Consider the following 15,092-nt stretch of genomic DNA (forward strand, 5'->3'; position numbering starts at 1 on the left):
ACAGTAAGCTACACGCTTGTCCATAACAGGTGCTGTGCCACTCAGAGCTTTAAATCACAAAGATCTAAGGGGCACTGTCACTGCCGAAAACAGTAATGCTGACATTACTGCTTGGCGGCAGAAATGGTTAAGGTGGCAGTACTTCCCTGGACGAACTCTTTCACAAGCAGCTCTACTGCTAGTAAAATTAATATTTCATAATTTTGAATAACACGGTATCTATTTCGCAGTACGTATTCAACTGCGTTGAATTCAAGCTGCACACAGTACTGACAGCGCCGTTACACATGTTCGTGGACCCTAATCAACAGGATTTTCTTCTGGGGCACAAGTTTATGCAGTATTCCAGCTTCTTCTTCGATATTATTACGAAGAGCATGGCGCAGTATTTGATTAACACTGGCAGAATAAAGGTGACGTTTTAGCTCTGTAACACGTTTTGTATTTATTTAAATTTTTGTGATATAACTAGGAGTAACCTATTTCACTCTAGACGAACTAGACATAAAACTAAAAAGGATTGTTAGTAGAATACACTCACCTGTTAAATTAATTTGACACTGTATTTTAATTGATTTTATATCGCTATTTTTCATTTAGTGTATGATTCGTCAGCTTTTCACGATACGTTTTAGTTATTTTAAAAATATCATCCTAATGAATAAGATGTTTTTGAGATACGCCGCTATTCTAGAAAACCATCGAAATGTGATTTATTCTATTTATACAAACAATTCACGTATATAAGATTGTAAATATAGGCCTTGTTAGCCTAATGGTTTGACCTACTCACCCTTTGACCCTCTCAAACAGAGGCCGTAGTTTCGAATCCGGTCTCGCACCTCTGAGTTTCTCGGAATAAATGTGTGAAATTTACCATGAGCTTTTCGGTCAAGGAAAACATCGTGAAGGAACCTGCACGTCGAAGAAGGATCACAAACCCTCGGAAAACGTATCAAATCCCTGGCCCGCATTGGGCCAATATGGCGGACTATGGCCTAAACCCTCGCCTGAGAGGAGACCCATACCCAGCAGTGAGACGTATAAATGGGTTGATGACGATAATGTGCATTCACGTAGTCATTATCAACTTGCCAATATTTTTCCTAGTGTTAAAATAGTATTTTCATATGGACATATCTATCAACTTGCCAATATCCTTCATAGCTCTAAAATTTTCTTTTAATTTTTACTTGAAATTTAACATTATGATTGTTTTCAGATGTCACGCCATGAACGGTTTCAAGCAGACCTTCTCGACAACATAGATCAGCTTGTGACTACTGTGGAACCCACATACATTCTGCAGCAGCCGATGCAAACACACATATTCAACAAGAACCTCGCGGTTTTTCTAAAAGTAATTTACTTTATTAATTATTTAGTTTAAAAAAGCTTCACTCTGCTTGCTCGAGTTAATTTTAAAACTATGACTGGAACACTGAGGTAAAATTACAGACTGACTTGTTAGGGTGTTGCAATCTATAAGTATACATTAACTCTTCTAATGTTAAAAAATAAAAAACGAAGTATCTGTTATAATAATAGTTCTTCATTCAAGACAATATAGATCCATTTGTTACTTTTACAGAACTTAGCTACAATGTTAGTTTATAGTTTCATATTTATAAATGTAATTTATAATAAATTTATAAATGGAGGACATATGGGTTACCATTCAATTGCATAATTTTCAGTTGAATATTTGTACTGTTTATCTGCCCTCGTATATCAGTGACATGGACTATATCGCATTTCTGGACAACTGTGAGCGTATTATTACGACATCATCAGCCTCTCATATTCTAATTAATGGAGACTTTAACTTGCCGGACATTAATTGGTTTACTCCGTGTACTTCCTTAAGTAGAAACCGCAAAATTTCCGCTCTGACTGATTTTATTAATAGAACCAATATAACTTCATATTAAATGACCATAACAAAATTTTGGACTTGGTACTTGCGCCATCTGACATTTCTTGTAGTGTTGTTGAATCGCAAGCGTTAAGTCGCTGTGATAAATATCACCCTCCACTGGAAATAGTTTTACCAGTAAAATCCCTTAGAACATCATCTCTCAAAGAGAACCGCACTACAAGGTACAGATTTTATAAAACTGACTTTCCATCGTGCCTGCTGGAACTATCCCAAGTGGCTTGGGAGCAACATTCTAATCTCAGTTGTGACGATTTTGTACAGATGTTCTATAACCATTTGTGGGTAGTTATCGAGAAGCATACACCAAAAACTCACTCCAAAAACATGTGGCCCAATTGGTTTTCACGCAGTCTAATTAAAATACTGAAGGAGAAAAACAGATTTCATAGTAAATTCAAAAAATTTGGCAATCCGCGTGATTTTGATACATATTCGATGCTTAGGTCAAGGGCGAAGTCTGTTTTGTATGATTGTTTCAGATCTTATATTATTAATGTCGAAACCAGTCTTAAAAATAACATTAAAGTATTTTGGAGATACGCTAAATCTAAGAGAATAAATAACAATTTACCAAAACAAATGTACTATGGGAATGATACTGCTTGTACAGGCTATGATATGGCTAACTTATTTGTTAAGCAATTTGCATCTGTTTACGCCATGCCCTCTAGAACGTCATACATTCCGGACTTTCCGGAATCAAATTACAGCATTTCGTATGTCACCATTTCCGAAGCTGACGTTGAAGCAACATTAAAATCAATCGACATTTCAAAAGGAGCAGGCCCAGACGGTATACCACCAGTTTTTGTGAAAAACTGTAGTAGCGTTTTAGCGAAGCCTCTTAGTATTATATTTAATAAAAGCCTTAACACTGGTTACTTTCCCCAATTATGGAAGATGACCAAAATTACGCCAATCCATAAATCTGGTTGTAAATCCGATGTCAAAAATTATAGGCCCATCAGCATTCTCTCGTGTTTCTCAAAAATCTTCGAAACACTGGTTTATGAACGTCTGTATTTTCATTTAAAACATGTAATCAGTCCCAGGCAGCATGGTTTTGTTAGGAGCCGTTCAACCTCTTCCAACCTATTAACGTATGTACATTACTTGAATGCAGCCTTTAATAAACCTTCCCAAGTGGACTCTATATATACCGATTTTGCTAAAGCCTTTGACAAGGTTGATCATGAGATTCTTTGTCGTAAGGCTAATCACCTCGGTGTTCATGGCTCACTTCTGCGCTGGCTTGACTCTTACCTGAGAAACCGCACGCAGCTTGTAGCTGTGTACGGGTATGACTCTGTTCCTTTTGAACCTACTTCAGGCATACCTCAGGGCTCTAATTTGGGTCCTCTTTTGTTCATATTATTTGTAAATGATCTTGTAGATTCAATTTCCTGTCCGTGTCTAGCGTATGCTGATCAGTTAAAACTATATTGTGAGATAAACTCTATACATGACTGTATCGCATTGCAGCAGGACATAGACCGACTATGTTTATGGTGCGATAGAAACAATATGCATTTAAACGTTGACAAGTGTCACATTATTACATTCACCAAGAAAAAAAAACCTATTAAATATCCCTACAATATAAACAATGTCATACTAATACAGCAGGATAAGGTTAATGATCTTGGTGTTTGGTTCGACTCCAAACTGAATTTTTCGGTACATTACGAACGCATAGTCGCCAAAGCAAACAGAATGCTGGGTTTCGTTAATAGAGTGTCAGAACCATTCAAAAATTCAACTAGGATGGTAACCCTATATTCTTCCTTGGTCCGCAGCCATCTAGAGTATTGTTCGGTTATATGGTCACCCTATTATAATTGCCACATTGATGCAATTGAAAATGTCCAAAGACGGTTTCTCCGCAACTTGACCACGCAGTTCGGAATGCGCAAGAGATTGGACACGTATGAGGCAAGACTCAAATATTTTAACGTAGATTCTCTTCAGTCCAGACGTGTAATTCTTGATTATTCCACTCTTTTTAAAATAATCAACTCATGGGTGGACTCAGGTGAGCTCTTAGGCCACATCTCTTTCAAGATCGGTAGTAAACGTACACAAAACACCTTTTCTCTACCATGCACTGCGAACAATGTATCATATAATGATCCCATTCTCCGCATGTGCAGAGGTCATAACAATTTGTGTAAATATTTGGACATATTCTCGCAGAGTCGCAAAAGTTATTTAAATACATGTAAAAAACATCTGAATTTATATTGTACTTAAATGTATTTAAGAAGTATGAAATTTGTCCCTGTTCTTTTATTTTATTTTATTTTTATTAATATTTATTTTTACACTACTTTTTTTTCCTTTGTTCTAATTATTTATATTGTCAGAATTAAATAAGAGGAATTTTTATTTTTATTTTTATTTATTTTTACTTATATTATCCAAAGGTCCGTCCATGTGTAGTTCTTAAAATAATGTACATTAGTTTTAATATTAATTAGGTTATATCATTATTTACTTGTCAAATGTTGTGCGTAGCTGTTATAGGAATGCATAATTTACTTATATTGTAATGCATGCTAACTTAAGGAACCATATAATTTGTATTCTGTAGTTATGCCAAAAATAAATAAATAAATAAATAAATAAATAATTAAATGTAATAAAAAAATTCAATTAAAATTTAAATACAGTAACATTAAAAACTGAAAATTGAAATATTATAATAAAATCACAATTTTTTTATTGCAATAAAATAAACATTAAAATTGAAATAAAATAAAAAGAAAAAATAAAATAAAAATTTCAACCCCAACTTGATCTACATTTTAATTTAATTTGTAAGGAGGTCGTAATTTAAAATTTGTATTAGTGGATTGCCATACCAACACGCCAACATAATGCTCAAGCATGGGCTCTGCTATTTTACAACTAAACATTTTTAGAATACTGTTGGAACTGCTACGTGTTCTATGCAGTAGGAATGCGGTTTTCTTATAACTGTATTGCCAAGATATTCCCAAGTCACAATTATATGAAAATAAAATAATAACTTTAATACATCATCCCTGTTCATGTACATATTCCCTGGGCCTTTTTGTTTCAGTCGTGCCTTTCATTCATGGATCGAGGCTTCATATTCTGCCAAATAAAGAAATACTTGGACAAGTTCAAGGTGTGCGACCCCAAAGCGCTGTTTGACTTCAAATTCACATTCTTGCAAACAATCTGCTTGCACGAACATTTTGTACCGTTCAACTTGCCATTACAAGCTAATAAACTTGCCAAAAACTGTGATGAAGGTAAAAAATATTTTTTACCCTATGAACTGGTGTATTGACTTCGAAATTTTGAAATACAATTTTTCCTTTATATTACAGATCCAGCGAAACTAAAACTGTCCGAAGACTTTATAAACAGGCACTTTCTAGCTGGAATTTTGTTAAAACAAGTAAGTGTCATATTCGAATTGTTTATTTCAACAGCACGCATTACATTTTTCATTTACATTACACGAGGCTTGTGCTTAAGAGAACAGACGCTCAAACTACAGTAAATAAATTATGTAAATATACGTAGTAAAGCATAAGTTATTTGTCCATTATTTACATAAGTGGTAGATGTATTTTTATGAATTTTCTCTTGGTTTTATAAGTATTACTATTATTATATTAATATCTTTAATAGGTAAGTGGTGTGAGTATGACCTAGTTATACTCGTAGTGTCACGCTGTCGCATTTACGTATTTTATTCAACTCAACTTCTATCAGCAGGGAACTGTTTGTTTACTATTGTTATTTTATATTCATTATGTTGTTGTATAAGCTGTTTGTAAGATAAAATAAATAAATAAAATAATTTTAAATGTTCAAAGGTAGAACAATCTCTACGCGAAGCTCCACAAAAGCGACGCACGGCTCTGGGTGTACTGCGCGGCTTACTTACTAAGCACGAACATGACGACAGGTATCGCACGAGGCAAGCACGCTCCCGGCTTGCACAGCTGTACGCACCTTGGCTTACTATTGTACTAGGTATGTATATGATAGTGATGAAGAGATGATAGTCACATTCTCATTGTTCACACCTGCAAATAGGAGACTCGAAATTAGTGGAACGCTGCCGTATAGTTGCCCGCTTATCGGTATTTTACAGGATTATATCACGGAGAGTGTGCGATGGAATTACACGATTTCATTCCGCCTTCCCCTTTCCATCACCGGGGAATAGGCGTAGGCTTGGGTTCCACCCCTATGTTGTGGATATTCCAAAGATTCGCACGAAGCGTTACATTTCCACTTTTATATGGCGAACGGCTATGGAGTAGAATTATCTGCCTGCAGACATTATAACATGGGCCTTTTCAAGGCGAGAGTGAATAGGCATTATTTAGGTGTGCATGCTCCATCATCGACCTCATCGTCACTTTCCATCACGTGAGATGTAGGTCAAATGCGCACTTATATTTTATTAAAAAAATTAGGTCGAAAGTGAATATGAAAATGTTCTGTGTAATGAGGTATACAGGACTACTTGTAAAATAAGAACAACAACTAACAAACTCGCTGTGCCACATTACTAACATCATCAACAACTACTTTTGTTCCGCGACTTTTAATAATTCACCAGTGTTTACTTTCGTAAAAAAATAAAAATATTTGAATGCGGTGATAACTCCGTGCGGTTACAGAAGAAAGCGCTAGTTCGATGCAAAGCGCATGAGCGATCGTGGGGGTCGTCGGGACGGACGCTTGCACGTTTGAACTTACTACCTTACTACTAAATATAGATATAAGAAGTGTCAGATAGTACAACAAAATCTTATAGTTTATTTTTATGTAAATTTATTAAGTTTTGTTAAAAGTCATGGGACAAAAGTTGTTTTTATTATTATTAATATAGGCCTGCGATGTTGTTTGTATATTTCAAATAACCCTGTATATTTAGCTGCTTTTTGAGAATGGTGGCCCAACTCAAAACAGTTATTTTTTTACTAATTGCACAGTCGACGGTGCTTTTATTGTGAATAAGACTCCAGCCTGGAGCTGGCATACGATTCGACGACTGCGCGCCAGATACGCCTCAGATTTTAACTGACTTCAATAAAAAGAAGAATGTTCTCAATCCGACTATTTTTTTATATACCCGTATGTTACTTACTTTTTTAAATTTGTGAACCGATTTTGATGATTTTTTTTTTGTTGGATAGAGGGTACCTCGGTAGTGGTCCTATTTAAGTTTGAAGAAAATATTCCACTTCTAAGGGTGGCAAACTAGGGGATGAATGACTTTTGAAGTCGGTTTTTTTTAGTACTCTGTACTGAGATTATTAGTAAATCTTCTTCCTGATGTATTACTCGTTCAATGTTTTTGATATACCTCTATTCTAAAAAGCCATCGATTTACATGCATTTTCATTTGCTATATCATACTTAATAGGTAAAATGATATTTATGCATACTTACATGCTAACCCATACTGTATATAAAGTTTAAATGTGTCTTTCCCGTAGACAACGCTCACCGTCTAGTAACAAAACAACTTGCAAGTCCTGTCTTAGAAAATGGACACGATAAAGTCGACGGGGACGCCACTCTGAACTCCATTTTGGTTACACAAAAAGAAGTGACGTCAGCGAATAGCACACCACGAAGAAACCGACTCACGTTACATTTTGATCACACGCCCGTCAGAAATTCCGCTCATTTTAAAGAGCCACCAACAATTCAGATAAATCACATGTATGGAAAAGGTCAGTAATTTATTTATTTGTTACTTTATATGTGGGTTTCTTACCTTTGTCACATGTGAATATTATTTGTTTGTCCAATTGTAATATGTTTGGTGGGTATGCTTATGTGTATGTCTTTGATTCCAAAATACACGGATTTTGTCAATTTGAATTGGTAATATCAATGTTTCTTTTGTGTAATGTTTTTAATTGTGCGCACTTATTTAGAGCATAAATCGAAAAACAAGTTCCACCCGCTGAACTCAATCTCTGACCAAAAAAATGTTATATGGAAGTAACGAGACACACATTCACACTTTATACTGTTGATTGCCAAATGCTCTCGGTAAGAACCAATGGCCTTGTTCCACCCGCACATGTCTGTCCTTAGATCACACAAACAATGCGTCACAAAGCTCTCTCGAATCTGTTTCGACTATGTCCGGAGGCGATTCGCTTCCCAGAAACAGTACCAGGCTGGACTTAAGCGAAATTGGTGACCAAGTCAACAGGTAATTTGTTGTCCTATCAAAAACTGTGTGAACTTTATGGGGTAACGCATTGTTGAGTATCTCTACCAGTTTCACAAATTGGAAAGCTTACGTGATTGTTTCAAATATAACGTTATGTTCTTTTTATTTATTTAGCAAAATATCTGAGGATGTTACAAAAAAACACTTCATAAGCTTAGTGTTGATACATTCTGCAAAAGAAAATTAAAATGTAGCAAAAATTCTCTTTAATTAAATACCTACTTTATTTAATAAAGAACAATGGCGAACTTGCATATACATTTTAGTTGACGTAATTTGTATACATCTGTTTATGAACAATATATGACAATATAAATTTATGTGATAATAGAGTTCAAATTCCTGGACAAAAATTGGGTTTTTGGCATCGAGTATATAATATACTCGATGGTACATACTCGATAGTTTTAAATTTGCTATTCGGAAAAGTCTGATTGCGAGTTGGAATGTAGGAACAATGACTGGAAGAGGAAGGGACTTAGCGAATTCGGAAAAGTTGGAATTATTCCAATTTGAAGTTTTGAAGGTTATATTTGACATAATTGAATAAAATATTATGTATTCGGTGTATTTATTATATCAAAATAAAGTACAGAAACCTTAAACTGAGTTAATAGAAGCTGAATGGTGCCGTGGGTTTGTGACGTGATGAAAATTCAGAGGAAAATATTTCTAATAAGGTATGATCAAAAGACATTAAGTTAAGCCATAACAAAAAAAAAACTAAGTTAATACATACCATGCCCTGGTAACTCTCGGGCACCAATTATTTTTTTGTGAAACATGTCATCTATCCCTGATATCGGGAACATTTTTATCAGTTTTATCATTTTCTCGCATGGCATATTTGGAGAAGGAATTATCTACTATTTTTTGTTATATACTTTATATCATCTCTTATTGCAAATCGGCCGAATCAGTTCAATATTTGATATTACGCAAACTAACTTAATGTGGGTAATCTTTACGTATATATTGAAAATCACTTTTTGGCTTTTAGATGTCGCTCAACATTAAGAAACTGAGAAACTGACTGGGTTGTAGATATCATTCCGTTTACATACTAATTAAGCACTCATTTAAGTTTCATTTAAATATGTTTATATTTAAATAAGTTTATTTTATTCAAACTTGTAATTATGACGTTTGAAAATGCCCAATAATTATTTTAACAATAATTTCGCTATTGTTCTTTAATACTTTATTGTATTTGCAACTTTTAATATTGGTGAGTAAAGCTTGAACTCGTGTTGTATATGTCCAGATTCGGTGTGATGTCCGCGGAAGAGGTGCGGGACGTGCTTCTATGTTTCTTGTTTGTTTTGAAGTATTTAGACGAGGAACGATTAGTCGAGTGGTGGAAGACGCATTCGCAGGCGCAACAACAATCATTCTTTAACGTCTTGGAGTAAGTACTCTACGTAAGACTGTCGATGTACGTTATTTACCAAAACTAGAACAACCAACATTTGAATGAAATCTTTTAATACTCAATGTACTCACATGAACAAGCATTTCTATTTTAATTTTGCGCCTATAACAACCCCTGCATGTAACTCGGTATTATTTTCTGTGAGTGTGCTCATTAAACAACTGTATCAATAATACCTGTCTGGTCACCAATTGAAAATTAATTCTTTTTAAGCGTATTTCTTAGCAATAAACTTGAAATTATACATATAAGTACATTGTGATTATTTGAACTGATACAGTTTAGGGAAATTCGAAACTATAGGGAATACAGTAGGGCTAGCACAATAAGGCGCGACTTGAGCGAGAGCGACATAAAGACTCGCGCTATTCTCGCATGGAAATCACTGTTTGAGAAACCATTAGATATTTTGTGTTAAAACCAATTTGATGTAGTGAATTTGTTGATGAAGCGTGAGTTGTTTCTTTTTTGCTTTTTTTTTAAACTTTTTTTTAATTTTTTAAAATTATTTTGTAATTTGACTGTGCCGATCAGCATTAAAAAAAATGTTAATATTATTCACTTGTATGGGCAACTCGTACTTTACCAAAAATTTATTATGTCAAAATTGTTTTTACAAAAAGGTCTTAACGGTTCCTAAGACAGTTTCCCTTGTCTCCTATGGTTTCGGTTTCCCAAAACAGTCCCAGCTAAAAACGAACACGCTGTATAGCGTCTTAAATTTACTTAAAATTTCTGATGAATTTCAGAATATGCGCTGAACAATTCCAATACCAAGGTAGAAAGAAAATTCTCTCTGAACTTAAAACATCGACACCGGACTGCAACAGCAAGCCGAAGCCTATGAAAGCACGAACACTACCCGCCAGAATGAGCCCTCCTGACTTTTCTAAAGAACCTCCTATAATTGTAGAGAAGAATAACACTGTAAACAGGGAGAACCTTGTCACTAATACAGTCACTTCTGGTAAGTCGATTATTTTGAATACCAACACAAAATAACCACTTATATTATCTTGAACTGGCAACACTTACACACACGATCTAAAAGTATAGGCTAAAAATTCAATTATGACGAAAGTATTATAGTGAAAAAGTTCGTCCAGGGAAATACTATTGCTAAGTAGTATTGTGAGCATTACTGCGTTCTAGTTTTAAACGGTAAGGGTGCTGATAGAACTACGACTGTAGTCGACCTTATTCAGGGTGCCGATGGCGGGCGCAGTAACACTACCCTTCTGGTCTTTGCCTGACGCTGAAACGAAACTTCGACAAAAGAACCCTTACACGTTTAAGTTTTTTTTTTACAAAGTGTAATCGATATAATATCGTACGTACGTACGGAACAACTTGATTCCAGAACTAGAAGCAATAGCAGAACACTCGGTACTGTCAGCTGGCTGTTTAGCTACCGAGGTTGGCCTTACAATCATAGACCGCGCGTGTCTATTCATGAAGCACATAGGCGCTGCGGACGGCGTCGCTGCGAAGCCATACTTAAAGCTGCTTCAGTATCCACAGAGCGAGAACTTGTACAAACATTTGTTTGCCGCACTCAGGGCTTACATCAATCAGTTCTCGGAAACACTGTTTGAAGGCAGGTTTAATTTCAACTGACAATCTTTTAGGGAATATATTCATAATTTTTTGAATTTCTTATTTCTTTGATTTTCTTTTTTTCTCATGATTAGAAAGATACTGGTCACAGATGCTTTATTTGCAGCTTCAATTCCATCTTAAATAGATCTAAAATTTAGAGTTCATAGAATTCTAAGAGGATTTTTAGCAGAAAATATTGCTTATGATTGACATTTAAAAGAAAAACATAGGCAGTGGCAGAAATGATGGACATTTTAAAGGAAGTGTGTGTTTCAATTTGAAATAACTTTTTGTTTTTAAACATAATATATCAATTATGATTAGTTTACTTGACAGATATAATCCTCAAGAAAGATTATTGTTGTAGTATGTTCAATAAAAAAGCTATTATAATTTTTACGAAAAAAAACCTAAACTAGAATTTCTCTAAATCCCCAGCGAACACCAAAAATCCACGAATTAACTTACCAGTAATCAACAGTCCCAATAATGAACAATCCAGTAATTAACACTTACCAATAAGAATAATGTTACAATGACAAAAAATAGTACTAAATCTTATAAAATTAATTTCAAAAAAGACGTCGAACAGTGGTGCTTGTCGGCCACTGGTGCCTCCACCTTATATATTTTTTCGCCAGGTGGTAGCACGGTATGCGCAGGAGTAGTGACCGCCGTGGTTAAGCTATGCGAGGCGCGCGCCGCTTGGCTTCGACGAGAGGCCGCTGCCGCCTTATATTTACTCATGAGGGCTAACTTCCAACACGGCTCTGGTGGTAATCTAACCAGGGTACATTTACAGGCACGTGTTCTTATTAACTAATATTATAGCTTCAATAGTGCGCGTTCAGTGTAACATTGAACTGATTGGAATGAATATATGTGTAAATTGACCTTTACCTACTGGTAAAGGCCAATTTAGACACATCATTTTTCACCAATTTAGAGACCAATTGAGATACGTAGACGTAATTTGTGAATTAAAAAGTGTTAACGACATACAAATTTGTATCAGTTTTTTGTTGCCAACTAACAAATTTCTTACAGGTTATCATAGCAGTATCAAAGTTGCTAGACAAGTCTACGGCGTTAAACTGCAAACGATTTCAAGAATCTTTGTCCGTCATCAACTGCTTCGCCACTGGAGATAAAGCTATGAAAGGAACAGGTACGTTGGAAAACTTACCTACAACGGCTGGAGTTGAGCGTTTTCTGCGTAACAATATCTTAATTTTTTTTCTGAACAGGATTATCAAGCGAGGTAGCTGAACTGATGCGACGCGTACGCACAGTAGTCGGCGCGAGAGCTCGGCTAGCTGGAGTCGGAGGCTATGGTGGAGCAGGTATACATTCAGTTATTTAACACTAAGTCCTCTTCTAAGGATCGCCATTTACAATACACTTATAAAAAAATAGTAACTAAGGAAATCACAAATGGATCGCAGTAATATGCGATAAAACTATTACAAAGCCAAACCGCCTCCCTGGACTAACGGTTACCATGCTGGTCTGCCACGCAGAGGTCCCGGGTTCGATTCCCGTGCCGTGAGAAATGTTTGTATGGCCTACATTAATTTCTCCCGTGAGTTTGGTTGTACTTTGTGATTGTCTATGTGTGTCCATGGCACCTGAGACGCAGGGTTTGTCTAGCAGGCATAAAAAAATATGTTAAGAGTCTTATACTACCTCCGCTGGAATTAAATTTTTTCCCGTACAAATACGATTCATTTTGCTTGGATCGAGCGGCAGGGACACTGAGTTTATTTCAGATTTTTTTTTACAAACGAAATTACAATTATTTCAGAAAGGTATAAGGTATAAGTATACGTGATCTACTTAGTTCAGTTGAGATCATTGGTATTGGTATATGTAAAATACCTATTGAATACAGCGGTTTTCTTTTAAATTTTCGGAGTGAGTTTGTGTTTTTTTTCTATCGTGAAAATTTTTAAGAATCGTGTTTTCACACCTTATAGTAACCAGTGTATATCCTCAATTATACTTTATATTTTTCCAAAGTGATTCAACACTTTCATTATTATCCGGAATCAATCAAAGCCATTTGAGGTACCCCAAAGACACTTAATGTGTTATTGCTATTGATACATAGTACTTTAAATATTCAATGTAATAGGTGCAGGCAGCGTGCACCTGGCAGAGTTACAGCACGCGTTGGCAGCGTCATGTCGCGCCACACCGCGTCTGAGACACGCGTGGCTCGCAACGTTAGCTGAACACAACGCGCGGCAGGGCGATCATGATGAGGTATTGGAGCAACACATGAACCACGGTATAAAAAGTAGCCCAGTTACTTCTCAATCGAGAGGTCATCAGTTCGAATCCCTGTGACGGCATGTACATGTTTTTGAATATTTAGTAGCAGTACCTTTCGCTGGCGGTGAAGATAAATATCGTGATGAAACTCGTACGTCGAAGAAAGTTTATCTTTTGGAAAACGTGGGAGACCTCACTGGGCCAGAATGACGGATCCTTCAACGTTGACGATTAAATCAGCAAACAGAGAACTCACGTTTTGCTCGACATAATTATTTCAAATTAGTATACTAACATGGTCCTTAATTATGAGCTTCCGCGGCGATGACTCGACCAAAACTAAAACGAGTTTGACGATGATAATGATGACGATCCACTGTTAGGCACGGATTTCGTACGAAAGGGAAGATATAAAGACATAATCTAACACGTTGGCTCAATGGTGAAATTACAGGCACATGGGACTTTTTAACTTATGTCTCAGGGTGACGGGCGCAGTGATAGTGCCCCTCAGATCTTTGCGATTAAAACTCTAAGTGGCACTGTAACTGTTATGGACAGGCGTGTTGTTTACCATCAAGCGCACGACTTGTTCATCTCGTCACTTACAGTCATAAAAATAATGTAAAGTATGTATTTCACACATGGCACTGCTATTACAACAGTGTTGTAACACAAAATTGTGGAATTGAGAATACACTATTTGAACATTAAAAAAAAAACTTTATGGATCTCAATGCGAATAATGTGATTCTTTGTATTTTTGCACATAATTCTTAATTATCCATTTACAAACTATATATATATATATATATATATATTGGTTTCATTCGGTATTTTTTGTTTAATTTTCAAATCGATTTTTCTCAATTACACTATTGTAATAGCACTGCGAATGTTTTCAATCAGTGATAAAGCAACGATAACCGTAATTATTTGTAAAATACTAGCAACCTCGCGGACAACAACTCATAAACAACTACATCTATAAATTTTAATTACTTAATTACTAACTACTAGCTATCTACTAACCTTAATTAAAGTTACATACAAACATACAACCATTTCACTGTTTGCAATAATCTAGCACATATATGTAAATAAAAGGTTATTTAATAAGATTCATGTATTTAGGTTAAGTTTTACCTGACTACCAAATACAGACCTAAAAATGTCAGATAGTGCAACAAACACTTAAAAGTTTCATTTTGGTTTTATTAAATTAACAAACGTTGTTATTTATGATGTTAGTAATATAGCTCTACGAGGATGTTCAAATTTTACAAATAACCTTATATATTAACGTCGTTGATGTTTTATTACATACATTTTGTCAATGGAAAATTTCAGCCGTACTTGTCCTTATAAGCTTTTCTTCACAGGCAATGTGCTGCCAACTTCACATAGCGGCACTTATCGCAGAGTACTTGAAACTACGCGGATCGCAATCATGGGGTGTGGACGTGTTCGCTGATATATCCATGAATATACCGAAGGATGAAACTGGTCTCAAAATCGATGAAGGTAAGCCAAGTCCGTACTGTACCAAATAAGTACCTAAAAAATGGACTACATGAAAGGCTATATACCGTAGTTATATCACTCTA

General features: G+C 35.5%; 1 protein-coding gene across 2 annotated transcripts in view; it reads left to right on the forward strand.

The window, feature by feature from the left end:
• The window catches only part of LOC113237570 (dedicator of cytokinesis protein 9), a 52,672-nt gene that overhangs the window by 12,521 nt on the left and 25,059 nt on the right, over window positions 1-15,092 (forward strand). For both annotated transcript variants that reach the window (XM_026474134.1, XM_026474142.1), the window contains 15 exons: window positions 231-413; window positions 1,223-1,360; window positions 5,022-5,217; window positions 5,296-5,366; window positions 5,791-5,950; window positions 7,429-7,668; window positions 8,039-8,159; window positions 9,445-9,588; window positions 10,362-10,579; window positions 10,973-11,209; window positions 11,853-12,013; window positions 12,259-12,379; window positions 12,459-12,554; window positions 13,346-13,476; window positions 14,868-15,009. In XM_026474134.1, the coding sequence (XP_026329919.1) occupies window positions 231-413; window positions 1,223-1,360; window positions 5,022-5,217; window positions 5,296-5,366; window positions 5,791-5,950; window positions 7,429-7,668; window positions 8,039-8,159; window positions 9,445-9,588; window positions 10,362-10,579; window positions 10,973-11,209; window positions 11,853-12,013; window positions 12,259-12,379; window positions 12,459-12,554; window positions 13,346-13,476; window positions 14,868-15,009 (2,359 nt within the window). The remainder of the gene's footprint in view (window positions 1-230; window positions 414-1,222; window positions 1,361-5,021; window positions 5,218-5,295; window positions 5,367-5,790; window positions 5,951-7,428; window positions 7,669-8,038; window positions 8,160-9,444; window positions 9,589-10,361; window positions 10,580-10,972; window positions 11,210-11,852; window positions 12,014-12,258; window positions 12,380-12,458; window positions 12,555-13,345; window positions 13,477-14,867; window positions 15,010-15,092) is intronic.

Source organism: Hyposmocoma kahamanoa, unplaced genomic scaffold, assembly GCF_003589595.1.
Source record: "Hyposmocoma kahamanoa isolate Upper Pololo Valley unplaced genomic scaffold, ASM358959v1 102, whole genome shotgun sequence".
Taxonomy (NCBI): domain Eukaryota; kingdom Metazoa; phylum Arthropoda; class Insecta; order Lepidoptera; family Cosmopterigidae; genus Hyposmocoma; species Hyposmocoma kahamanoa.